The 27,119-nt window shown below is 39.7% G+C and overlaps 1 protein-coding gene across 1 annotated transcript in view; it reads right to left on the bottom strand.

Moving 5' to 3' along the window:
• Nucleotides 1-417: 417 nt before the first annotated feature.
• Nucleotides 418-27,119, bottom strand: part of INSR (insulin receptor) — a 46,065-nt gene continuing 19,363 nt past the window's right edge. Inside the window, exons 2-21 of the mRNA XM_053464313.1 lie at nucleotides 22,915-23,463; nucleotides 13,803-14,124; nucleotides 13,229-13,377; nucleotides 11,750-11,894; nucleotides 10,931-11,145; nucleotides 9,782-9,908; nucleotides 9,156-9,406; nucleotides 8,648-8,815; nucleotides 8,289-8,490; nucleotides 7,379-7,653; nucleotides 6,517-6,656; nucleotides 5,581-5,740; nucleotides 4,849-4,948; nucleotides 3,964-4,031; nucleotides 3,489-3,718; nucleotides 3,292-3,402; nucleotides 2,908-3,067; nucleotides 2,136-2,265; nucleotides 1,883-2,017; nucleotides 418-1,247 (exon numbers count right to left, since the gene is read on the bottom strand). Of these exons, the coding sequence (XP_053320288.1) occupies nucleotides 920-1,247; nucleotides 1,883-2,017; nucleotides 2,136-2,265; nucleotides 2,908-3,067; nucleotides 3,292-3,402; nucleotides 3,489-3,718; nucleotides 3,964-4,031; nucleotides 4,849-4,948; nucleotides 5,581-5,740; nucleotides 6,517-6,656; nucleotides 7,379-7,653; nucleotides 8,289-8,490; nucleotides 8,648-8,815; nucleotides 9,156-9,406; nucleotides 9,782-9,908; nucleotides 10,931-11,145; nucleotides 11,750-11,894; nucleotides 13,229-13,377; nucleotides 13,803-14,124; nucleotides 22,915-23,463 (3,965 nt within the window). The 3' untranslated portion in view covers nucleotides 418-919. The remainder of the gene's footprint in view (nucleotides 1,248-1,882; nucleotides 2,018-2,135; nucleotides 2,266-2,907; nucleotides 3,068-3,291; nucleotides 3,403-3,488; nucleotides 3,719-3,963; nucleotides 4,032-4,848; nucleotides 4,949-5,580; nucleotides 5,741-6,516; nucleotides 6,657-7,378; nucleotides 7,654-8,288; nucleotides 8,491-8,647; nucleotides 8,816-9,155; nucleotides 9,407-9,781; nucleotides 9,909-10,930; nucleotides 11,146-11,749; nucleotides 11,895-13,228; nucleotides 13,378-13,802; nucleotides 14,125-22,914; nucleotides 23,464-27,119) is intronic.

Genomic DNA, 27,119 nt, shown 5'->3' with positions numbered 1-27,119 from the left:
TACCTGGCTCATCTACATTTTTGTGTGAACACAAGCCGTAGTTCCTGGTAGAAATACAGACCAATAATTTGAGACAGGATGAAGGAATAAGAAGAGGGGGTAATAACAGTTACCACCTGAAGAAGTTTTGTCCCCGCCCCTTTATCCCCTCTTCTGTGGTCTCCATTCATACATAGCTGGGAAACCAGACTCATTCAGAGAGGAAACAAATTCATGCATTTTCTGCCAGGTAAATCATAAGATTTTTTTTCTGGATGGAAAATTCTCGGCAAGTCAGGAAAATAAGATGGATGGTAGTGAGGATAGTGAGGGCATCTGGACTACACCATGTTAAGCAGATCATTCTGCTGTGAAGTAAGTCTAGCTTGTTTTTGATTTACAGAATCTTTTCATACACAGCTCCATTGCATATTCTCATTTTCTTGATTGTTTCTGGAAGCAGCAGCAGCAGCAGCATTGGAGCTCTGTGACTGAGGTCCTCCAATTATAACACCATAATCCATTAGAGCCATTAGGAAAGTCTTAAACTCCAAAATTCTATTTTGTCAACTTCAGTTATCATTTTGATGTGTGCTTTAAGGTAATCCATGTATTTATAATTTCACGAAGTGTATTCATTTTATATATTCACTTGCCTGTGAGGGGCCAATAAGTAGGTTTTTTTTTTTTTAGTGTAGGCGTGTGAAGGGAGTCCGCTCCCCCTCCATCTATTCACAGTTTTGCCCTATAATCCACCTATCAAAATAGAAAAAGAAAAAAAAAGAATAAAAAAAGAAAAAAAAAAAAGAGAACTCAATGGATTAATGATGCAATATAAACCTGAAATGCGGCATTTGTGTTATGATGTCATAGCCATGGGTGGTGTTCTGTCCTGAGATTTGTCGGAGGGTATTTATATTTTCAAAGAAAGCTGTAAGTGTTAGGATGGGCTGGAACGGGGCAAAGACAGGATACGTCCATTTTTTCTACCACCATTCATGTGCGTGTATGGGATGTGTTCCTCATAGAGGTTGCTTCGAGGTCCTTCATCCCTTAGAGAGCAGGAGGATGGGTCAAGAGGAGTGCTCTCCATGTTCTCAAAATCGATCTCCAGATCATCTGCCTCTGGTGGCTTGTTTTCTTCACTGTAGTAGAAGGAAACCTCCCGATAACTAGGATGGAGATCATCCTTGAGCATGTCAATGATCTCCAGGAAGGTAGGCCTCATCTTGGGGTTGTATTGCCAACACATCTGCATCAGACGGTGCCTATAAAACAAAGTAGCATATACCTCAGTCACTGTAACATCACAGGTAATGTGAACATACTGGATAGCTTTTGGTTTAACGTATGTCAGTCAATTAGAGAAAAAATATTTTCAAGTAAAAAGTTATACTTTTGAGACAGAAATTCATAACTTAGCTTCCTACCAGATAGAAATGATTTTTAAGAAATTCCAAAAGAGCTAATACAGTTTGGTTGCCAACCCTCTGCCATCTGAAACTCAAGGCCTCAGAACATAGTTGTGTAGAAAACAAAAAAAGTAAGATGTTACATACAGTAGCAATCTTATCAAGTACTTCTAAATGGTTACCATAAACAATAAAAAACAAATTTTATAATGCCATGTGGTATTGAGTGCACCATGTCGAGTCTAGCATCTCAGCCCACATTTTTGTGGGCTTTTGAGGGTCACCCTAGGAGTTACCAGGATACAATTTTCAAATTAAACAGTTTATCATGATGTGTATGCCAGGCAGAAGGACATCATACAGAGTTTGCATGGTCAACGATTCCTACTCCATAAATCCGTATATCCTGTAATAAATTATTTTTGCCACGCGCTGGTGAATACTCTTAAAAGTACATGGGCTAGACTTATAGTCTTCACCGTGATACTTACAGTCTGGGGGGACAGTTTTCTGGCTGTTCAAGGGACCCTCCATCCATGACAAATTTGAGGACCTGCTCATTAGACAGGCCCTGATAAGGCTGTTCAGCTAAGCTTGTGATCTCCCACAGCACCACCCCAAATGACCTGAGAAAGATCAAATGAGAAGTATTTTCCATTAAATATAAATCAATATTTACAAGGCAAATGACCCGTGTCAAATGCCATTTAAACCATCATTGAAAACCTATTGGGAATGACTTACCAAACATCTGAGAAGGTAGTAAAGACCCCGTCCTTCAGGGATTCGGGGGACATCCATCTGACTGGTAGCAACCCCTTTCCTCCTTTCCTGTAGTAGTCTGTCTCATAGATATCACGGGTCATTCCAAAATCTGTACAGTGAAACAGGCACAAAAGATTTGGACACAAAAAATGATAAGGAGAAGAAATTGCACAGAAATTAGAAAGAATGGAATGCCAAAAATCTTATTTATTTGAAAAATTGTTGGCATAATACATCTATACCTCTGCAGAAGCCATCACATTAAGGTGAAACAGGTGAAAAGCTGCCCTGTTCTGCACTTATTTTCTTAAATGACCTGGCTGACCTCTGTGTATCAGGGTGTGATCAGAGAATCTGCAGGGAAACTCGCAGGATAAAATGGAGACAAGATTCCGCCTCCCCTCTCTACAAGTGGTTTGTTCCATGGTTACTTTTATTCTGGAACGTGAGCAGGAAGTGCATCCTGTTCCGAAGCATGTCACTCGGTCACTGGGTAGACTGCCTTGCTTTGTGGCATATCCTTTATGTATACTGCCCCTACTCAACTTCACATAATTATTCATGTGCTTAATACAGTCTCCAATTGGCATAATCTGCGAGCATAATGTTTATTTTATTAAGACACAGTAAACAGAAACGCTCAGTGGGATTAATGACTAAAACATCCTTTAATGCAGATAAAGCTAACGGCTATTTTCTGCTTGCTTTAAAATTTAAAAAATACCTGAGCCCAACTATACATGAAGCTTACCCCCGATTTTAACTGTGTAATCCTCTCCCACCATACAGTTTCGGGCAGCCAAGTCCCTGTGCACAAACTTTTTGGCATTGAGATATGCCATGCCATCTGAAATCTCTGCTGCCATCTGGATCATTTCCTGGAGGGTGGGAGCAGGACGGCCAGGGTTGTTCTGAGGAGAAAATACATAGTACCACCGTCATAGGAAAACTTAATATTCTCAGCAAACCTACAATCTTGTTTAAATCCTCTCATTGCATGTTGTACCGTCCTATTGGTTGTAGTCATTCTAACACAATAGCAAATATTTTCATGTCTCAACAAGCCTCTCCCCATGCTCCTTTCACCCTAACCTGCTATCTTTTACCCACTTTCCTAATGAAGAGCCATGCTCACCTCTGCCTCTGGACGTAGCGAGCGCAGGTAACTTTTAAGGTCCCCATGTCCCATCAGTTCCATAACAACAAGGGTCGGCTGACCCTTGGACACAACACCCAAGAGACGGACCTGAAACATAAGATATATGAATTTGCAGTGTTTTCTGTTTGAACATAGAATTACAAAATTATAAAAGCAGCTGATTGATTCCCTACCACGTGGTGGCAGGTGAAAGCCTTCATGACCGAGGCCTCATTCAAAAATTCTATTCTTTCCCGTAGGCTTGCAGATTCGTTCACAGTTTTTACAGCCACATGCATTTCTGGCTCTCCTTTAATGATGTCCCTGGCGATTCCCTCGTACACCATCCCAAAAGAGCCCTGTCCCAACTCTTGAAGCAAGGTAATCTTTTCACGTGGCACTTCCCACTCGTCAGGTACGTACACTGTGGAAAAAGCATCTGGTTATTTGGGCTCCTACCATATGTGTTAATATATTGCCTATTCAGCGATTTCTGCAGCACAACAAATAGTGAACATTGCAAGGTTTTATTATAAGCCACAGTAATTTGTCAAATATAAAATGCACGATAGCACAGCTAAGCCCTATTCTTTTGTATGTTTATTTCCCCATAGATCAAATTGTTGTGGAAGGTTTGGTGGTTTTAAAATTTGGTGGCCGTGGACTCACCTTCGCTAGCACTCAGATATTCCGGGTTAGAGGAAGCATATAATGGTCCTGTTGGTCCTTCTGCATCTCTGTGTGAAATATAAAGAATAAGATAGTATATATGAGGAGAGATTTCAAAATATCACAGCAATTAGTGAATAACTTAAAGGCAAGATACGCCCACACCAGCCATGATTGGTTTAAGGTACCCCCCCCTCCCAAAACCAAACAAAAAAAAAAAACAACAGCCTAGAAATCTATTATAGAATACATACAACATTTGTTTCACTTGACAAAGGTTTAGCAATCTGACTACTGACTATGGCCAAACTAAGATCTGGGGTATTCTATGATATCACAAGTTTTTTTGGTGGAAAACACTGCTTGTATCATGATGAAGTTAAAATCCCAGTTTTTAATCACATCTTAAATACCAATCTCAAAAGTTCATCTTATTTTGTTGTTCCTCACAGCATATCACACGTGGACATCAATCAATCTGGACTGAATTTTGAGGCACAGGCCACTTTCTATCTAAATGCCAACTTCCTAAGTGCCACTAAATAGGAGTTTATCAAAGACAGCAAGGTTATGAGGAAGGACAAAGAGGAACCTGGAAGCATCCCGTCGATCAATAAATCAGTCACTCTTTACCATCTCCTGCCATACCACTGTTGAATGTGTTTTTTTTCCTGAGCTTCCACTTTATTAAGTCTCCAGTACAATTTCTCCAACACCCCCATTACTGTTATTCTATGCTATGCTATGCTGCAGAGTGATAGCGCCATATAAATCAAATAAACATTAAATAAAATCTCAAGTTTCATGAGTGAAATATTAATGGATTCACTTCTTGGAACAAAAAATCTGAAATCAGAAAAAAAAAAAAAACCCAAACACACTCACTTCCTTTTTTGAACAACGTAAAATGCCAGTATTATAAGGATGATGACAATAATGACAACTGGACCAATGACGATTTTCAGGATGCTGGTTGTAGAATGTGCTGTGTATAAACATAACAGAAAAACGGAACGTCAGATATTACAATTAAGCAGATACACAATTTAAATACCTTACACTGTTGTAACTAAATGCATCACTAGAAACATCATTACTAGTACTGCTAAATGACCAGACCCCCTTTTTGGAAATCATTTTGACACAAAAGCCAGCACTGATTGGTTTTAGAAACAGACTGTTTATTTATGCGATTCATTTTCTAGATGAAAAAATTAAAACACCAGACCTGCTGAGGTTTATTTGCTTAGAATCAAAAACATATAGGATAATTTCTTTCTATACCAAATTGGGGGTTGATGGCTTATATTATGTTAATATGTAACTATACAAATATAAAACACACACCAAATTCCTATTACATATTTCAACCTTCAGAATTCATACATGAAAATATAAATGTATTTTTTCAGATTTTTCTCAGATCTCACCAAAAAGGTTTCTTAGAAATATTCTATAACAGAGTGTAAACCACTGTAACAATCATTATGTATGTCTGCATTCTAAAAGAGTTACTGTTAGCTACTGCTAAACAATATTCTACAGTAGATGGCAGGATGTTTCTAACTTTTCTTTGGTTCACCCGCATATTGACACAAAAGACACAGATTTGCTCACCATTGTCTGGCACTTGGAAATAGGTTGGCTCTGTCCAGGACCCATTCCCAGCAAGGGAAGTGGCCCGAATCTTTACGCTGTAGTTACCCGGGATAGTTACTCGTAACTTTATCCCTTTATCCACACTGTACTGCTTTTGAGACACGCATGCAGTCATCTCCTGTGACAAGGAAGGAGAAAATGCCACCATCAATAAATCGATGCAAAGACAATTAAAGAAATAGAAAACACATACTGAGTTTCCCCGAAAATAAGACATACCCATAAAATAAGGCGTAGCAGGATTCCTAAGCATTTGTGCAATATAAGCCATACCCCGAAAATAAGACAGTGATAGGTAGGGCTGGCAGATCAACCTTCAAAAACAGCCGCTGAGTGACTGTGAGCGGGATTGAAAGCGGCACCTGGGCCGCCTCCTCCGCCTAATGTGAAGTTAAAGGGACTGGTGTTGACACACCGTGCCGCCCAATGGCAGTGCCTCGGTAATTCTTCCCACGTCTTAAAAGGAGTGGGATGAAGAGCTGAGGCATGGCCATTGGGCGGCGCCATACGTGAACACCGGCTGGGGGCACTACATTAAACGGCCGCGCATTTAAATGGCCGATTCAGCCACGCCAGGGCCGTCTTTAATGCCCGCAGCATCCGCAGTGGGCCAGCCGAACTGGCCGGCACACAGAGATGCCATTGCAGCCGATGTGGCTGTGAGTCTTAAAGCGCCAGTAAGACACGCTGGCCGCTTTAAAATCATTAAGCGGCCAGCGTGCCTGCACAGTGCCACCCAGCACAAATTGAACTGTTCAGTAATGGATCGCCTTAGCTTAAAATCTTTCTTAGCTTTTGGGAGACTGCAAACAACTCTGTTGTTGGTCTTCTCCTAAGTAGGTATAATTTGCTCATGAATATTGTCACAAACCTTCACAACACAAAGACTGTTACCTCTGTGTCTCCAAGCCTGGAATAATGCAATTCATACAAGATGGTCAGTCCATTAGGCTCTTTTGGCTCCTGCCACATCAAATGGATGTTGGGCTCTGTGTACTCATAAGTTATGGGGCTGACAATGTTGTCCGCTTTAGCTGTGGGATTAGAGAGACATCCTATGAACCTTCATGTGATTTGTTGTCAGTGCCAGTTAACGGGACAATAACAGCGTTTTATGCATTTCAATACTTTTAAAACACCAGTGAATTCTTATACCAATCAATATATAGGCACCTAACCATGGTAAAAATGTTGGACAAACACTTGGCTGGAGCCGGGATGATCGATGTAAGCATTGCATGTAAAGGTCCACATTTAGAGTTTAGTCAATATACAGGGAGTTTTTTGGCAAGCCCTGAGAACTAAGTCACATACTCATTGCTGGTTTACCATTATTTAGATGTATTAAATTTGTAAGATGACTTCCAAGCACAAGCTTATTGATTTAAAGTAAATTTAAAAGTTCCCCGAAATGTTTGGGCTTCAAAGATTTTGAAAAGATCTTTGTCATACACACTGAAAAGTGCAAACGATTGTCTGGCAAGTTTGTACTGTAGCACAAAGTAATTCAGGGTAGTAACAAACCCAGCACAATAAACAAAGGTTTCCAGCAACCCTTAGCACTTTCACACTCCGCACTGTCCTTCCATTCTGAGGCCTGCTAAAGCCTCAGCAGCTGCCAATTAGGCCGGGTGAAGTCGTACAGGCTATGGAGGATTCTGTGTCCCAAAGGTCTTCCCTTATACTACCCTCCCACAGACTAAGCTAGATGGGCACTCTTTGCTGGGTCCTTCATTCTATTAATAATTTGACTTACGTTCTGGCATTGTCCTGGCGCTAACATAAGCTGCCACACTACAGCCCATGGAAAGTTCGTGGTTGCAGGCATGGATCTCTATGCGGTAGGCAGTAAAATGCTTTAATCCGGAAATCACCAGTGACTCTTTGAACCAAACCTTCTGTGAATACTTCTTGGTTTCCACATCTTCTGGGCTCCGGGTAGAGGAAACATTGGAAGGAGGAGAGGGTGTCACTTCTTCTGAAGCTGTTGCATTGGCAACACCAAACAAGTCACGGCGTTTCCTGGAAGGTCTGAAAAGCAACAAAAAGAAAATGCTTAGCTTGCCGATAGCATCTCATTGATTTCTTCTGTGATGTTGCTTTGGACTTTAAACCCTGTGCCACGCACAAAACAGTCAAAAACCATTCTAGTTTCATTTATCATTTTTTAAAGTCTTTCCGAGTCCAATTCTCTGATGCCACCCATGTCTAAAATCAAAGTTCTACACCGCTGTAATAAACTGTGTACATATGAAGAACAGGAGGTCATCATAGAGGGTCAGATGATATTTTGGTCTACAATAAAAACACCAATACTAATGAGCTAATCGAGGAAGTCCTTTCCCTTACAGAACTAAACAAGTCCCTCCGGGTGATCAGGAGGGAGACATCCTAGAGAGTATGAGAGCTTAATGTGTTTGTTTTCATGGCACAGTTGACTAAGGCAAACTTCAACGCATACAAAGACTACTGTAATCTGTTACAAACACTGCATTAAATGAAAAATTATATAGGAAAATGGCATTTTTAAAACTGTCCTTAATTGATATTAAAAATGAAAACCTATGGAGGAAGTTTCCCTTTTTATTTTTCATATCCTAGTTACATTCTTGTACCTAAACATTGGGTTGTTTATGCAAATATTTCATCCCCTTGAATTCAATTACCTTGGAATAAAGACCTCATTGTGTAGATAATTTTCAAAGGTTTTCCGAAAGGCCAATTCACGCTGTTCATTTTGAATCTGGGAGTCACTTTTAGGGCACGAACAGCAAACAGAGCTTGTCTCTTCTGTATCCGTTCCATTAGGTTTAGCAGATTCATCACTTTCCTGGGGTGGTGACCAGGTTCTGGAGGGTATCTTTAGTCCTTTGGGACAACATGATACACATTCTTTAGTTGGATTGCAGTTACAACAGTGGTAATTTCCCCAGATTATCCCAGTGTGTAAATAGTGGTCTTTCTTGATGGTAACAACCTTAACCTCTTTAACAGTTTAGTCAACTTGTTCTCAGAATGTACATACCCTTATGACAGTAATCCAGCTCATACAGCTCACTATCCTCCGGCTGCTCCTGCCAATATACCAAGTAGTGGGTGACATTGCCGTTGGGTTCAGACGGAGGTTTCCATCTCAGTATGATTTCCGACGATGAGTTGGACACAGAAAAGGGATCCAGAGGGACAGAGGGGGCTAGGCAAGGATGAAAGGCACACCTTAAGTCACAGATATATAGCTATCTGAATAGAGACACTAGAATGTCTCTCTACAAAGCTATGTAACACATTGGAAATAATATGGTTTAAGATTTCCTGGTTAAAATGGTGATCTCTGTGTAACACAATAGAGGTTATGAGAAGACTGCTGAAGCGAATGGTGGAATATTTGCAGAATACAAATACTTGTGAATATTTATAAAAGTCCATATCTGTACTGCAAATACCATCATCCGAATTGAGGGAGGTGATCAAATCATGTGCATATTTTCCCTGTATAAAACACATATGTATAACACATGCTTATGACAACTTACTAGTTTCATTAGTCCGGATATAGATGATATCACTCTTTGCACCATAAGTTCTCCTCTCATCGGAGCTAGAAACAAGAGTCTTTACAAACACTGCATATTGAGTCCATGGATTCAGACCACGCAGTAGCCATCCTGGCGATGACGGTGTTTTGCCGTCTGTGCTGCGCGTAGGGGGATCAACATCCACCACTGTCCAGCTATTGGAGCCGCAGGCATCCTGACCGTCAAACTCTGTCACATTCTGGTACGGACTAAAATGGAAAGTTGCTTTATGTGGATAAGGCACATACTAAATGATACATGTTTTTGGAAGGTCTGCCAACACTAAAACAATTAGCTTTGAGTGAATGTGTGGGGGGGATCTGAGATTGGCACTGGCTGAGAAAGAAGGAATTCATTATGAAGAAGGAAGATAACCTCTCTGGCTACAGTGGAGCATTACAAAGACAGAAAAGAACTAGAGGTTTACCTAGAAAAGATATTCTCCAAGCTGCACTGTGGCAGGGGATTAGCAGAGACACTGCTTTTCAGGCAGAGCTGCATTATCACATGTTAAAAAGTAACGGTTCAACTGAACAATCAAGTGCATCATTATCATTGGGTTATTCAATCACTTGTACACTTACGCTTCCTTGTAGTGCAACATGAACCCCAGCAAGTCTCTGAAGTCTGGGGGCCAGTATGCATCCCACTTTATCAAAACCTTATCATGTAATGTTTTTATATAGTTGAAGTGAAGAACATCATTTTCACCTGTAAGATAATCAAGGGAGTTGGTAAGAAACAATGAGAGGTTACAGTACGCACAGACTCAACTTACGGCACTGCCAGTCAATGCTGAGTGTGAGTCAATGCCTCCATTTCTCACACAGGAGTTAAGGTTTTTCAAGCGCATTGCATCTGTTATTTTGCCACATCTAGCCCCGTTCAAGTAAAAATATTCTAGAAGTCTGCACTTTACATAAGATTGTAAACAGAGGGTATTCAAAACTACATTAGCTGCAAGAAAAAACGTAACACAAGCACCATGCAAGACAGGCCAAAATGATTACACTGCTTTGAGTCAAAAGTGGAAACCATGTCTTCAATAAAAACAAAAAAAAAGCACAGGTCCTGTGATTGAAAGCTAACCAACTCATAACGAGTAATGAGGTCCACTAAGAAAAAGAAAAAACAAGCGGAGCTTTTGCAATCCTATGTGAGGTATTGTGTAACTGTTTTTAGTATGATAAATCTCTACACAAAGGTGGGCCTAACTATTATTCATGCTTGTCAGATTACATATTACATTTCCACGCCATGATGTTCTACTGCTGTACTATAATGCGCTGTTATTGTTGCCTATATGTGAGGTGCGCAAACATCCAGACCATTCATCAACTGTTCCGCATTGCAAAAGATCAAGCACATTAGCTATGTTTCCACATTTTTCAGTTGACATGGTGACTGGGCCATTAACAAAAGATGTGATATACCTCAATTCAATATTGGAAATATTGGAAAATGGTATTAATGCAGTTTGCTCTCAAGTTTTCGGATTTGATTTTATTTTGCATATTCCTACTTTCCGACTATATGTTTAGTACTTTTGTTCTGTGGGGTTTAAGCAGGGTACAAGAAGGCTCAACCTCCTCCTCTACTTCAGTTTACTTTAATTTGGTCCCAATGCACATCCATACAGATGCAAATGAGAACTTGAAAATGAATAACTGTATTCACGCCGAAACGCCAGCCAGCTTGCTCAGCTCCGTGTATTTGGGCTGAGGGACACTTACAAGATGCCTGGTCTCCGTTGGTCTTAGTGGCAATGTCCGTTTTATCTTGCCGGCCTATAGTTCCAGAGATGTTTTCCATGAGGTGGATTTCATTCAGGCACAGTCTAGGGTTGTAATGGAAGAAGAGTTTTCCATGAACAATTGTTAGGTTGTGCTTGGTCCAGTCCCACAGCTGGCGCAGGTTGGGATTATCCAGGGCGTAGAAGGCATAACTCCTGAAACATAAAAGAAAAAAAAAATACATATTAACTAGGTCACGAGTACAAGACAGTAAGCCACATACAATACTGCATTGACCTAACAATAAAGACCCAACACTTGGACTACACATACTTGATACCAGCTTTAAACTCTTAACATTCAAACTCAATATGTATGCACACTACAAGTGTGGTTTGTAGTTATCCCCCAATGTTTGATATAACTAGCCCCTCCATCATGTACTATTGTTTAGGGGGCTCCGTGGGGCAATGGCGTGATCCCTTAATTTAACAGTTTTACAGCACTACAGAATTTTGATCTGTTCAAGGTTTATGATTTAACAGAGAATGCTTTTTCCTTTTTAAATAGATGGTATGTGAATTCTATAATATTCAGATTATTGACCTAGAGGAAAATTTAAAACCTCAGGGAAAGAAAGAAATGATAATGAACTTTATATATGTTTTTTTGTGCAAAAAAGTATCAATAAGCATACATGAATGGATTTCATTCATTTCTTTATCAATTTGATTTAAAATCAAGTCCTCCTTGCCACCCCATGTTTTACAGCAAAAAAAATGATTGAATGACTGGTCTCATACGGAGTTCTACACTTACCCGCCTTCCAATCTCATTCCTCGTATTATATGCAGTTTACGGAAGAATGACAAGGACACGAGTGCATATGAGCGTCGGATTTTCAGGAATCCTGTGATCTCCTCAATGAGTCCCAGATTAGCTTCTAGCTCAGCAGCAATGTTATCTGAAAGAGAACAAGTCAAACACAGGTAATGTTGCACTGATCCACAGATATATAGATATAGATATAGATATATCTATATATATTTACCATTAAAATCAAACTGTGTCCTAAAGTTGAAAGCGGCTTACCCAGCGTGGTAATGGCAAAGACTTTATGGCAGTTTATTTTGTTAAAGCAACAGCAATTAGACAAGGAAAACTTTCTTATAAGCACCTGATTGGGCCATAATATTCTGGACATAATCAAAATGTAAATACATATAAAGTCAATCTGTCAGTGATTACTATCAAGCTGGACTGGTGATCACAAGGCGGCCCTGGCACTGTAAGGGCAGCTGGCGCTTGATGGTGTAAATGTATGCTCACGTAGCTGGACATCCAAGACAAACGGGCAGAACATTCAAAATGAAAAAGGCACAGTCATACAGTCCTGCAGTTATGTGTTCTCTAACAGCTGGCGTAACAGGTTTATTAATCAGTGGCATAAATGCTGTCAGGATATCATGTGATTTTTGGCTACCACACACTCTTAGAAGAAAGAAAAAAAAAAAACACTGGCTGAATTAAGTGATTTTGATTTAGCATGTTCTCGCCCTGTGGCCCTTCTTTAGTGAAATGGCCGCCATAAGAAATTAGAAGGGTGAACGTTCAAGCCCTTTACTAGAACATGGAGAGCTTGCATGCTATATCCCTGAAACTGGCCGAAGCTGTTGTTTTTCCCCAAACAGGAGAAACAGACTGTTCCCGTAAATGCAACATGAACTGCACTCCCCATCATATTCAGCAAAATAACCCTTACCAAGTGTGTCATTTTAGCGTGTTCGCTTAAGGTTTAATCTGCCTATAAAAGCCTGTGTTTGTGTCATACGAAACTAAGCATTTCCTGAAATTTACAAATAAAAAAGTATATGCATTCAGCAGTAGTAAGAGATATGTTGCCAACGCTGCACTTAGTTTATGAAGTGTTAACTTCCAAGTATGGTCCCCTGAGGTACGCAGTAAATGAGAGACAGACAAGATGTCGAAAGTATGGCCGAGATGACCTGGAACCAGGGGAGACTCTAGCCTATGTGAAATATCAGTATAAGTGATCACCTATTACCAAACATCTATTCTCTTTTATTTGTCCTCTCCTAACTTTCACAGCAACCGTACATTCTACTACCATGGCTTCTTGATTAGGGTCCAGGACTTCTATAAACAGCAGTGATAAGTCCTTTATTGACTGTCATTAACCCCATGACAACTACAGAAACCCGATTGCACTTGGATGTTGCACATTCTGACCTGTAATGTACAACAGCCGTGACAAGGTGTGCTAAAGTTTATACTCACTTCCTCCACGAATATTGATAATAAGACTTCCATTAATCACTGTGCACCCCCTCAGCTCCTGGGCAGATGTCACAGAGTCGATGGTCTTCACTTCATGGAAGATGGGACACACCTTGGGACATGGACCAGCACAAGGTGTACAGGTTAGGCTATGGAAAGCAGATAATAAGGTGTGACCACAGGCAATGCAGATCAATTTAGGGGTGGACAAATCATCACACGTAAAGGCAATTAGTTTTAATAGTGGTTGTCCTTGGAAATAAGCTGACTGTCCTTGCAGATGAGGAACATGCCTTTCCAAGCTTTTTGATGTCAGGTGAATCGCCTTTAATATCCCCATGATGAATACATATTCCCCATAAAAGGGAATTATATATTAAGAGCAACTCTGGTGCAAAGAGGCAAAAGTGGATGAGCAGCAGGAACACCATTATAATATACCACTACAAGCCAGTATTGTTCTTTATACAAAATCCCAAGGCTCCCATTATCAATTCTTTGTTCAGGGATGTGACTGTTAAAGAACATTTTTAAAAACAATAATAAATACACAAATCCATAACTAGCATTTTACCTGCTGGAGTTGGACATGTACCCGGATGGGCACTCAGAGATGCACTCCCCTTTGTGGATGACATACAGAGGGCAAGAGCTGTCCCGGGTATTAAAGCACTTGTTGCGTAACTGCTGGCAGTACTCGAATGTCACACAGCGCCAGCCCTGAAATCGGTAGGAGCCAGGGGGGCAGGTCTCCATACACACACCTTCGTGCAGGTAGTGCCTGCATGCGGAGCACTTGGATGGGTCGTTGGCTTTGCTGCAGCCCCCCAGGCACTCGCTGTGACAGCACTTTCTATCTGCTGTGCAACCATGCCACTTACAATCAGAAGGGCACACTGTTTGAAGAAAAAAAAACAGTGAATAGTACACATCCTTTGCACGTTTATAAAGTACCATCACGCTCTATACGAGTGTCTTGTAGTTCAGCTTAAGGGGATATTCTTATGTTCCAGGCACATGCGTTAAATGGAGTGTGGTTTGTGTAAGTTTATATATGTATAAATGACCAGTTATGTTTGTTTAGTTTTCTACATTTGAACATGAGACACTTCATGTAAGTAATGGGGATCTTAGAGGGTGTGGAAATATTTGACATTTTAAACAGGAGGCCACCAAGACCCGTATATAGCTTGTAAGGATTGTAAGGAAAGAATTATGAAGCCAGAAAACAAATTTCAAACAAATGAGAGGCAAAATGTATCTTTGCACAGGAGCATGGGGCTGTAAATATCACATTCATTCCAGAGTAGTTGAGGCCCCCTCTAGTGGTTGAAGGGTTAATGTGCAGAGATACACTTTTCTATCCACACACAGTGTGCATGTTATTGATTAGCTGAGAAATAAACTGTCAAACATCTGCACTAAGGATGGCAATAGAAAGGGAAGGAGAAGAAAAGCAAGTTCACCATTGCCATAAAATATTTGCATATATAACAAATACATCACACACATCTGCTTACCATGTGCTAACAAGTGACAGATATATATACACATATTATATATATATATATACACACATATATAACATGGGTTAAGCAGATATTCTAAAGCTAAACTGTGATTAAGTTATGTGTACGTGTATTGGCAGATGAGCAAAGCATTGATAACAGCGGTGAACATTCATCTCTTCCATCTCCGGACTCACTCCACTCCGGGACTTTGCATCGGCCAAAGCGCCGCCCTCACCCTTAACCAATCCCAGAGCTGCTGGAAACAGACTGCGCTGAGAACTCTGCCCTCCCAAGCCATCCCCTTCTCTACCCTCCCAACCCTTGATGTGATCTGCAAAAAATATACTACATGGTTAACCATTTCAGTGCTGTATGCCAGAATCGCCAATTCTGTGCAAGCAGCGCACAGCTCTGGACAAAAATAATAATAAAAAACTTCAGGAGGAGTTATAAGGAGGGCTGATACAGAGCAATAGCAGGCATTACAGGGAGAGAGCTTATGAAGTAGGAGGTGTTCTGGGGGTTACGCTACGCAAAGAGTAGCTATGGGGAGGTTTTATTTGGAGCAACATTAGGAGAAGTATTGAAGGGTTATATGGTGCAACAGGGAGAGCTGCCAATGTGAGTTACAGGAAGTTAAAGAACTGCAATCACATGAGGTTAAAAATGATTATACAGAAAGTATGTATGGAGCAATAAAATGGGTTATGCACAAGGGGGGTTTCTGCCAAGATTGCATTGGGTGTGACAAAACATTAGAGTTACTGATATTACCATATGTATAGTATCATTGTATCAGACTTGATGATTGGGGTAACTGGATCAATATTGGGATGTATAGGCACAGTTATATGCAGAAGCTGGTGCAAGTACAGCGGAAGGTACATACAAAAAAATGTACAGCTCCAGTAGAAGGGCCCAAAATAATCCCGTTATATAGGAGCAAGTTCTGCGGTAAACTGCTGCATGGACACCAAGTCCATACATTGAAATACCGCCCTGTTTCTTTCAGAAAACGAAAAACCTTTTTTTCCCAGTAATCTGATCCAGGGCCTCTAGAAAGGCCAGTAATTCCTGCCATTCTGCATACCAAAGACAACGTCAATCCCAAAACGGAACCGTTGTGGAAGCATGCTAGAAGTAGAAGAAGAAAAAAAAAAAAAAAAAAAGTGCGGTAGGCGGGTGATCAAAAATGTATTCTATTTCAGTGGACAAAAATGAATAGAAAACAAATTGCAACAGAAGGTTATGTTATGCAAACTACATTTTATGTTTGGTTTAATGACCGACGGTTTCTTTTTTTTTTTTGCCATAACCGATATATTACACACATTACCTTGAAATAAATGTTACAAATTAGTGGTACTGGAACGGAAACAAATACATTTTATATCTACCAGGAAAATGAGTTACATTTTAAAGTAAATGATGCAGGTTTGATTTTAAAATGAAAATAGTAGTTTCTTCTCTATTGAAAAATCATGTAAGTATAGGAATGCACATGTAAAATACGTTTGTTCATAAATATGTAGACTTTAGGACTGTGTGTAGCTCCAGGCACAGCCTAGTAATTAAGCAAATAAAGGGCCAGGGTGGATCATACATGTCCATGTACTGTGAAGGTGAAAAACCTTTTGACTGGCTTATGAAAACGGAGGAATGACCCAAGTGTATTAAGAGAGAATGTTCCCTGTTGCGCAAAAAAAATAAAATATAATAAAAAAAAATACTGCACTATTAATAATAATGTTGATATGGAACAGTTAACTCTGGAAGAGTCTTGCAAAATCTCATTTTGTTTGATTTTGGGAGTTTTTTTTTACTGCAGAAAAATTATTAAACAGGGACAAAGTTTAAAAAAACCGTGTTGCAAAATATTAGCATGCACCCAGCCACGGGAGGAACATATGATGAAAATACATGTTTAAAAAAACAAAATAAAAAAAAATTCTCAGCTTCCCTATATGCTGTACAGTATTCAGTCACTGCCCTTCTCCTACTGCCTAATCTGCATAGGTAGCGTTAAAGAGAGAGATGTATTTTGTGAAGTGGTGTTATCAGCATTACAAATCAATGCAATGGTACGTTGGGTTATTGGCAATAACATTTCAGTCGACTGCTATGGTGAGAAGACCAAGTCTTTTGTGGCACCGCCACTCTTCTGGTGTGCTCCATTTTCCACGTCCAAGAAGACTTGGTACGGAGCTCTCTTTTACAATCGTATCAAAAGCGAGAGCAAACAGTAGTTCAGCCGACGGTGTCAACTTCATCCTGGGATAGAACATTTCCTTAGTAGAACAGACAGGAAACATCAGTGGAAATGTTTCAATTGCGAATAATTTAAAAACTGCCATACGGTGTGTTAAAAATATCAATGTGACACCTAGGCACGTTTTTATGTTCTATTAGCTTTAACTTTCAAAACCTTCTGCTTTTGCTCAAACACCTGTCAAATATTTAGGTGACAATGGCACACTAAAATATTCACGGAAATGGTCAGGATATAAGGGCCAATGATTGGTGGCTGGTAACATGGGAAGAGAGGTGCACTGATGTAAAGAGAAGGGGCAAATAACAGGCTTACGCATACCTATTGAGTCCATGCTTAGAATGGCTGCTTCCTGGGAAAAGATATGTAACCCTTTCCATGCCAAAGCAATCCATACGCTTGCAACAGGTGCTGTTCTAGAAGCCTATTGCTGAGATTACATTTTTTTTTTTTTTACATCACTTTGACCTTGTTTTAAAGTTCCTTACTGGGTTTCATCAATAGTTGATGAAGTCACCTAAAAAATGTCCGGCCCCTTAGGCAAACCTTCAGACCCACTTTAATCTTTCAAATATTTGACAGTATAACTAGATGTGTAACACAAGACTCTGTAGTGTATTTTCTAAAAAAATAAAAAGTTGTAGCTAAGTAGTGCCCATGGGAGGATCGGGGGGTCCAAGAAAGATGGCAGCATTTTTCCTAAGCCGGGTTTGAAGAGGTAATTCTTGAGTCCCAGGCTTACCTCTTTGTGCCCCTAATATCAAGAATGGGTGTGTGTGTGTGTGTGTGTGTGTGTGTGTGTCTGTCTGTCTGGTTATCATAGCGTGTATGAGTCAGTGTGTGTGTGTGTGTGTGTGTGTGTGTAACTGTGTTGGTGTTAAATGTCTAGTTGTGTAAGTGTGAGTATCTAAGTAAAGTAGTGTGTGTGTGTGTGTGTGTGTGTGTGTGTTAGTGTTTCTGTGCTGGTGTGAGTGTGTTAGTGTGAGTGCCATACCCGAGGCCAGGCTCTGGATCTGCCTCTGGTGGTGCTTGAGGTAACTGAGCAAAAATTTCTGAATGAAAGGATGGTGCCCATGTCATTCACCTGCTAATTCTGTCATATGTCAGTGTTATCAAAATAAATAAATGCTCCAGGCACTCAAGGGTTCCAAGCTAAGGCAGATTTATTAAAGGAAGACCGCAACAACGTTTCAACCTCACAATGATGTCTTTATCAAGTTAGTGTTATAACTTGTAAAACTGCCACTGCCAAGAAATACAGGCTTGCAATTCCATTATAAATCAATTTTCATTTAAATTCCCAAAAATGGCAGGTAAGGAGTTGAAACAATTTGCTTGCATTGTTTATTTTGAAATTAATGTTATCGCCTAAAATTGAGCCTACAATATTTCTTACAATGTGAGAAACTCATCTTGACGTCAATATAGTTTAAAATCTGCCGGTATGCTGCTTAGTTGTTTTTTTTTGGAGGGGGGGGTGTTTGTTTTATTCTTCAAACCACATGGTGTGCTTAACATAGCCATTTTTTTTTATGCTCAAAAATGTATACTCAAGCACACATTTTTAGATAACAGAACCTCTTTAAACAGGTTGTTTAAATGGTAAGGTAGCATGGCTGGAACCTTGGTAGTGAGTTACTTAGTCTGTTAAAGAGAGCAGTGATGAAAGCTGCCTCCTTGTGAATATTACTACAGGGCGGATATTGCACCTTTATGACTGGGTGGAAGGTGGAATAGGTGCACACCTTCCTATTAAGTTGTAAACTGTGACTCATGTCCGCATTCTTGTCCGCTTAACCCTTTAAAAGGAGGGAAGCAAAACCTCCCAGTCTGGCCTAAAGCAGTCGTCAACCTGTTGTCATTTTGAGCTCTTAATTTTGTAAAGCTTTTCTATGGCAAATGATGTCCTACTATTTACCTCACATCCCCCTTTTACTGAAATCATGTTTTTGTGAAAGACCTGGCTACACAGAGAGAGGCAAGACACGCTATATACATTTCCATGATTTGGCTTAAAATGCCTCAATTAAGGGGCTGAGTTAGTCTCTAGTTAGTTTCAGAATATCTGAAAATAACGGAAAATCAAGCTATCCTTTTATTTGCTTCCGTTTCCGTTTCCCGAGAGTCCCCTTCTTGTTACATTTCTATTTAAGTGACTGGAATAAAGACTCTATGGTCAACCTAAGCAGCCTCATACTGTGGTGCAAGATTTTGCTACCATGAACTGATAAACTGAAATAGTGTTATAATGGATTAAATATATATAAAAAAAACCTGCTAAATACGATAAAAGCAGAAATAAAAATATGTTATACAGCACAACTAAGTTATAACATTGGTATTTCTAAAATCAATGTATTTGGACAAGGAAAACAGTTTATCAGTGTGGTAAAAAAGACCAATTGACTTCCAATTACATAGGTTATTAATCACAGACCAGTTATTATATACACGAGTGAGACAATATTTAAAAGCCTCATTAGTTCTCAGAATGAATATTTATGGTCTTGTTCAGGGAAGTGGGTTTTACTAATGGGAGTGTAATATGCCTCTTTTGTATTAAGAAAAGCAACATGAAACGTGAGAAAAGAATCACATCATCAAGTTAAAGAGCCATTGTCTTGTTTATGGAAATACCTTCCCAATTAAATGAAGCAAACCTTTATTCACCCTTCCGGTGCATTAAACTGCTATTCTTGGTCAGAGTACATGTACCACAGGGTATTCTTCATTGGCTTGCGCAATATTTGGAGTGTTAGGAAAATACATTAATAGGGTTAATTTGACAAATGGAGTATAGGGTAGTTCAGTTTGCTGAGAGAATCCTACATTCTACAAGAGAATGTACAACTAGAATCCCTGAGGGCTGCCAACAGACAAAATGTTCTGGTTTCCCAACATGAGCATTTTAATTTAAAACTTATTACGCTTATTAAGTTTTTAGGCAAGGATACACAAAGATTGTTTGCTGCCCTCGTTGTGGAGTTGTCACCCCTATTTTACATTCGACCAACTGTCACATTTGACATTGGTGACTTGATAAGGGCTAGCCCTACCATGCTGAATTCTATACAACCAACCTAAATCAAATCACATTATTCTGATAGATTGTAAACTTGTTTGGACAAGGCCCTCCATATCTTTTGTTTCTGTAGGTTAAAATATTTATTTACCATTTGTTATGTCCTGTTCACCCATTGTGCAGGATATGATGGAGCTTTATAAATCAATAAATGATAATCTTAGTTTACATTTGGAATCAAAGACAGATGTCACTTCCCATAAAACAGCTCAATCCAGATGTGACTCATGTAACAGCCTAGCACATCATTTCTGGCTCTCACAGAAATTACCTTAACGTGCTGGAAGCTTACCATCCTTTTGGTGACATAAATTCGATTCCCCCAAGGCATATGACATGGTCAAAAATTCATATTTAGGAAGCTGCACAACCCAGACAGGAAGTTAATCTGATCCACCCCTCATCAGACCATGGCTCTTCTCAAAAGGTTAAAACACAGTGATTTCCTGGAAAAAAAATTGCTTTCAAAGATTCCCATACTAGTCTTTGGCCAGGGATAGGGAACCTTAAGGGGTCTAATCTCCACAGAGATGCTATGCAATAACATTGAACCTTTCGAATCAGTGTCAATGAGGAGAATTTTGGGAAGCCTCCTGCTTAACAGGGGAATGGTGGCAGCTTCTGGCAGGTAAAGCAGACTGCCGCCCGCCCCAGCAACTAACAAATGCAGAACAGACATGGTCATGCAATTTAACCCCACTATGTGGACTTTTTGAAGAATTTTGTACTGGCCCTTGGCCGGTTTGCTCCTGTTGCTTAACCTATGCATTTTATGTAATCCCGTGCAGTCCTGCAAGTTTTCGCGCTGCTCCCTCAGTGTTCTCTTGCGCCGCCCAGTAACACAGCAGAGTCACGTGATGCGACGTCACCTCCCATGATTCTGCCGTGTTCCTGGAGCAACTCAAAGACAGCCTTGCGGGCAATCTGCAGTTCAGGTAAGGAAGTGGGCGTGATTGGCCACATTTGTGGTGGGAGCGGGCGGGATCGGGCACACATGTTACAGGAGCCGGCGGGATTGGACAAAACAAATCAGTAGGAGCGGGATAAAAAAAAATAAAAATAAAAAAATCCCGCGCAGGGCTCTACTCTCTTCCACTCACAGCGAATAGACCCCATACAAGCAGTCCAAAATTCTGGACCATGCATATCAAACGCACAAACTTTTTATAGCAAGATCAGTGGGGAAATCCACCAACCAGCCTGAGGGCATCAGGTTGAAGTACAATATCAAATCTAGAGAAAACTTGGGTAACTGCATTAAGATTGTCATATAACATAAGAACCTCTTAAAAAGAGTAGATTGATAGAAGCAAGTAAATTTAAAAAGAAGATGAACATATTATGTATTAACTCATGAGTCAGGATAAAAACTTACAAGGTGTCACTTAGTAGGGCAACATTCACCTATACACTATGCTAGCCAATTAGCTAGGAAATGTATGGGTGGAAAGTTATTTATAAAGCTTAAAGTGTCACCCCCAATCTCTATAGCAGCAAACAAGGGCGTTGAGTGGACTGTGCACGCGTGCCCTCACAATCCTCACTACTATGTCACAACATGCTGTGTGCACAACTTAGTCTGGATGAGTGCAATATATAATATGTACATTAAGTATCATGCTGATCTGCAGTGGATTCTATCATCTACAGTTTTTTTGGATGCAAGCTCCAATTTAAAATATCTATTGCTAGATTCTATTTGTTGTCAGTCTCTAGCATTATTTTTTCTTGGCCAATTGACATATATAAATCTGTGTCCTGCCGTAGACATAGACTTGACTAGCTTCATAGAGATTTATGCCAAGGAAGTAATACAAATTATGTTTTAATGTGCCCCGGCTAAAATCCAGGTGGTGAAGAAAAAAGGTGTCTGGTTGCAATTCTGGAAGACAGACAAAAAGAAAGAGCTGGCCTGCCAAACGGCCATCAGCCACTAAATACTAATTTTAAGGCAGAAGGTGAAATGTGCACAATGTTATGAAAACAAACTTGCAGCGTTTGCCAGATATAATTCTCTTACCAAAACCTTCACGCACTTATCACTGAAATCGGTGCCCAGATCCTCTGGATACAACCAAGCTACATTTTATTTAAATAGTTGAACCTTTTTTGCGCCTACTCTTCCAGAGAGAAGTCGACACACAGGCAGCATTTGGAAGAAAAATTGGCCGTGTTCTGTGTGCCAAGCAAGAGATGAATCGAATATGTCTGGGGACTTAAATATTTCAGCACGCTACACATTAAGGAAGGCCAAGTGGCATAATGTCCAGGTATAAAAAGTGGGGACATTTTCTCACCTCAAGCTTCACAGTTTAGTAAATAAATCCATCAGTCTTTCTTTGCCCACTGACACTTATTGCTCCTTTGAATACATGCAGGGGTCTTTTTCAATCATGCATAAACTTGCATTCTAATAATTATATCCAAATATTTCACATTTTTTTGTTTTACCCTTGTTCTCAAAATGCACCCTTCACATTCTACACATTGCCTTTTCTGGTAACATATTCCTTCCATGCCCAAGGGGGAAAAAGCCTTTTTTTATTAAATAAAATAAAATAAAAAAAAAAAACACAAAAAAATAAAAAAAAGAGAACAAAAAAATAAAAAAGCAAGTCACGCTGAGCTGGTATCTGTGGTTTGTTGAGCTCTGGTATATGGAATTGTATGCATTACTTGTTGGAAACACAGGTGACACAGCTGAACAAGTTACCAGATGTTTAACCTACTGAGCTATTTTAGCTAATAACTGTCTGCAATCATAGATAAACTATTAATGTTTATTGGGGATGAATGCAAACTATATCATCAATATACCGCTTACCCTTTTGGCAGTGGTCCGGTGTCCAACAGCGCTCAAAAAACATTCCATTGACCACAGTAGATGGGCACTTTCCTGTGCCCTTCCCAGTGCCTGGACACACATCGCCACACTCTTTACTGTCTTTGTTGAGGTTGATGTAGTTGTCTTCTACAGAGTCCAAAATTCTTGACCAATCAATAGTGGCCAAGTAACACAACTCATTGTTCTTTTCAATCCTCACAGAGCCTCTTATGATGTTCACAAGGTTATATAGCCCGATCTCCTTCATGTGAACCATCTCAAAGATAACCAGGGCATAGTTGAAGAAGAGGCGTGTACCACGAATGACCATGAGGTTGGGAAATAGGTCCTTCAGGCTCTCTAGACCATAGACGCGGAAAAGTAGGAGGTAGTCGGTTATCATGGTAAGTTTAGGGAAACTCAAGTCTCTGAAGTTCTCTGGTTTTGTGTTGAACATCAGTAAGATCTGGAGATGGCCCTCAATGACTGTGCAGTCCTCTAGTGCATTGAGATCAGTCAGATTATTCCGGATATCCATACTGTGGCAAACTGTCAACAAAAATGAAAAAGTTATAAAAAACAGTTAGTCTTAAACGGAAATAGGTCTGTGTACAAGGAAAGTCACATAAAATTCATTTATTCCACAATCAAACATGAGTCTTTAGATGTGCAAGATACCTATTAGCAGGCCAATGATGTTAAAGAATAAGACAGAGTAAGACAAAGCTGCAGGGATTCAGATGTCCCTCTGTTAAGTAAAACGAAAGACATCAGGGGATTTCTAAGGTTAACAAGTTTCCCTAAAACAAAACACAGCATTATCTATTTTCAAAGTTGAAAGCTGAAACTTTTAACCTCTGTATTAAATACTGTATGCCATTAGGAAATCAAATTGTCTAAGAAAATATGTCCATACTTAGCATTTTATCCAACAGATTACGGTCACATAGCAGTAAAAAAACAAAACACAGTAACTTGTGTCTTAACATGCTAGAGTAATGTTTTCCACAAACGATTGCAGGGTTATCACCTTTTTTACAAAGCATAATGCAAAAGTACCAATACAACTTAAAGTAATCCAACTGAGATCTGCTAACAAAAGCATGATTCCTGTTCCTCACCAGCCACGGAGCAGTAATTGCCATTTAAACTACTTAAAAAGAAACAAATCTCCCGTCTAAAAGATTGGGGGTGGCGACTTTGGATTATTGCACAACAACAATACATCTCAATTACTGAACAAACAAACACTGTAACCAAGGTGCAATTGGCAACTGAGGACATTATTAGTTTAGCTTTAACAATAAATTGAAGCGGCAGATTAGGATGACATTCATGCGATGGGTCTCTGCTAGAAGTTGGGTTTACATGTAAGACAGCAAACTTAGGGTCAGGAACTATATCAGAATAGCTGTCAAGCACATAAGACAGTGTGGGTGGGGATGTAGGGGTGCGGAAGGCAAAAATACCGTAGTTCCAGTGGATGGCTACTGCGAGGGGAAATAAAATGACCAACGATTATGTAGCTGGCTGCAGGGCAGACATAGCTCCTGTGATTGTCACATGTCATGAAGAATGGAGGCATTAACCGAAGTTAATTACGTAGCCAAAGCTAAAGGGCCTCAGGACAGGATGTCCTATTTTGGTGTGACATGATCAACCAACAAAGCAGCTCTGAAGAAACTTGTGCATGACTGAGATCACATAAAAGCCAAGTCAACGTTACATATCAAAGTAGAAGAGCAATACGAACAGACAATATAACTACAAATGAATATGTAATGTATAACGCAGCCTTATAGGATGGTACTTTGTAAATCAATAATAGTTATAAGAATGTAACTGTGTGTTACCCACTTTATACACATTCACATCCCTGTAGACAAAGCTATGATAGGGCCATGTAAAGTTCCCCTCTTTCAGGAAGGAACCCACATGAAGTTGGTTGGGTATGCAAGATTAATTCTGTGGGTCCTGCCACTGAACTCACGCTTACTCTTAAAATAGCCACCTACAGTTTAACAAAAAACTGACACTCATTGCACATACACCACCTGCTTCCTCCATATATCGAGTCACTCTAGAGCATTTCAGAGATAGCCAGAGAGCAAGTAGTAGAACCCAAGCACAAATAGCTGAATGCCGTTAACCCCCTTTAACCTTTGGAATATCCCCTAGTCCAGTGCAGAAACAAAAGCATAAAAGGAGAGCAGAACCACTTTGAGTATGTCTAGACAATAACATTAAGGATAACCTTTCAAAAATGTTATACTTTTGGGTTTAATATATATTCTGAAAGTCCATCCCCAAAAAGCTTCTGATGCAGGAAGAGCTTGGCTGGCACTGTATAAGCTAAAAATAAATTCTACGAAAGATTAAGTACCAACATTATGATTTTTTTTTTTATTGAAGCAGCCCCATTCACACTTAACGACCTAACCTAGATTCCAAGTAAGGGCAACCAAGTTGTACCATTGTAGAGCATTGAAGAATTTGATGATTATATATACAATTATTATTTTTGTTTTCTTCTTCTCAGGACGGTACCAACTGGGATCAGGCATCATCAAATCAGAATAGAATGAAGGAGTGAGAAGTAATATTTACTTTTAAACCATGAAAGCGAGTTCCCAGTTAACCGTTATTTGTTAACCGTTGTATAAACTGGTCTGATACCTAGCGTTCCTTTACAGGTTTTCCCAAGCATTTTGGAATCGCCTTACTATCAGATTCCCCTTGGGGAAAATATTGTAGTAAAGCTTTCTAAATGAGACAAATTGTATTTGTCTTTAAAAATTTTTTAAAAAAAATGCCTTTCACATTTAGCAGATTCCCTCATGCTAAATTAATTACAGCGGTAATAGTAACTGGCCCGATAGGGTTAATGCTAGCGTTTTAGTAACGGGTCTTTTTTCCAAGAATAGAGGAACAGACGGTTAAAACAGAGAAGTCTTGGGTTTCCTTCCCACAGCTGGGGGAATGTCTGTTACTCAGAGATTTGCCACGTATTCTCATCAGCATTTCTGTGTTTTGTTACCACACTGTCCACAGGATGGATGTGTGAGGAGTCCCCAAGGTCTGCAAGCCACACAGTCTCATTTATAACAGTCTGGCTTCTTCTTGAGACTCTCTTAAATCTCCCATTTCTCTATTGAATACTCTTTGTAGTCCAACTCGCTAATGCTTTCTAATATTTCATATAACCTCCTATTGGTCTGTTTAATCACACCCTAGATTTCCAACTCTTCACATTTTACAAATTGGTAGGTTGTCAGCTACTGTTGTTCTAGAGTCCTAAAACTAGAAATAAGTGTTGAGAACCAGCCTCTTTCATGCACTTTCTGCATGCAATACTGGGAAAAAAAAAAAACCTTATAGCCGTGCCCCACAAGATCAGCTCAATAGGAATAGGCAGCCGCCTTGGCAAGGCCAGTCCTTAACTGCTCCTACTATGCCCCCCATGATAGAAAACCTCAGACTATATTATATATTCTTCAGCACTGCTTATTAAGGCCGTAATCCACTTTGTCTTCTTTTTGTGTTACCCTAAACCAAAGAACAAGTCATTATTAGTGAACCACATGAGATCTTCTTCTCCCACCTAGAAGAAAAGAGCTGTCCTAACAGCATCTAAATGAGGTTTAATTGTATTATAGAGATCTTGGCTCAATAAACAAAATAATCAGACGTTGCACGTTTATCATATACTGTTAAAGAGATACAGTTTGGTCTCTCAAACATGGTGCCACAGGCCATATGAGCGATTACAATTAAATGAAAGGTTAACACACAAAGGAAAAAAAAAGGTTTGAGCAGGATCCTCCTTACCTCGTTTCTGTAAGTCAAATTGTCATGTAATGCACTGTTTCTGTCCATTTTACCCATCATACAGCATTTCAGAATAAGATGGCACTAAAACCCAATAATATCTTTTGTAGAAGTATTTTAAACAATGGACTTTTAACCCCTTAACAATCAATGACGTGCCAGGCATGTCACGACATTAAACAAGCTTAAAAAGGGATCTAAGAATTGGCCAGCTTCAACGATGTCCTAAACAGCACATGGGGGAAGAATGGCCAGATTTGGGGGAAAAAAAATGGTATTGAAACAGCAAAATGCTACTTGTGCTTATTGCCCTATAGTTTGTAAAAACAAAAACATTGGGTATTTCTACTCAAGAAAAATAGTAGAACCAATTTAGC

This window comes from Spea bombifrons, chromosome 1, assembly GCF_027358695.1.
Source record: "Spea bombifrons isolate aSpeBom1 chromosome 1, aSpeBom1.2.pri, whole genome shotgun sequence".
Lineage (NCBI taxonomy): Eukaryota > Metazoa > Chordata > Amphibia > Anura > Pelobatidae > Spea > Spea bombifrons.
The sequence above is the reverse complement of the archived record's forward strand: the minus strand, read 5'-3'. Positions and strand labels throughout refer to the sequence as shown.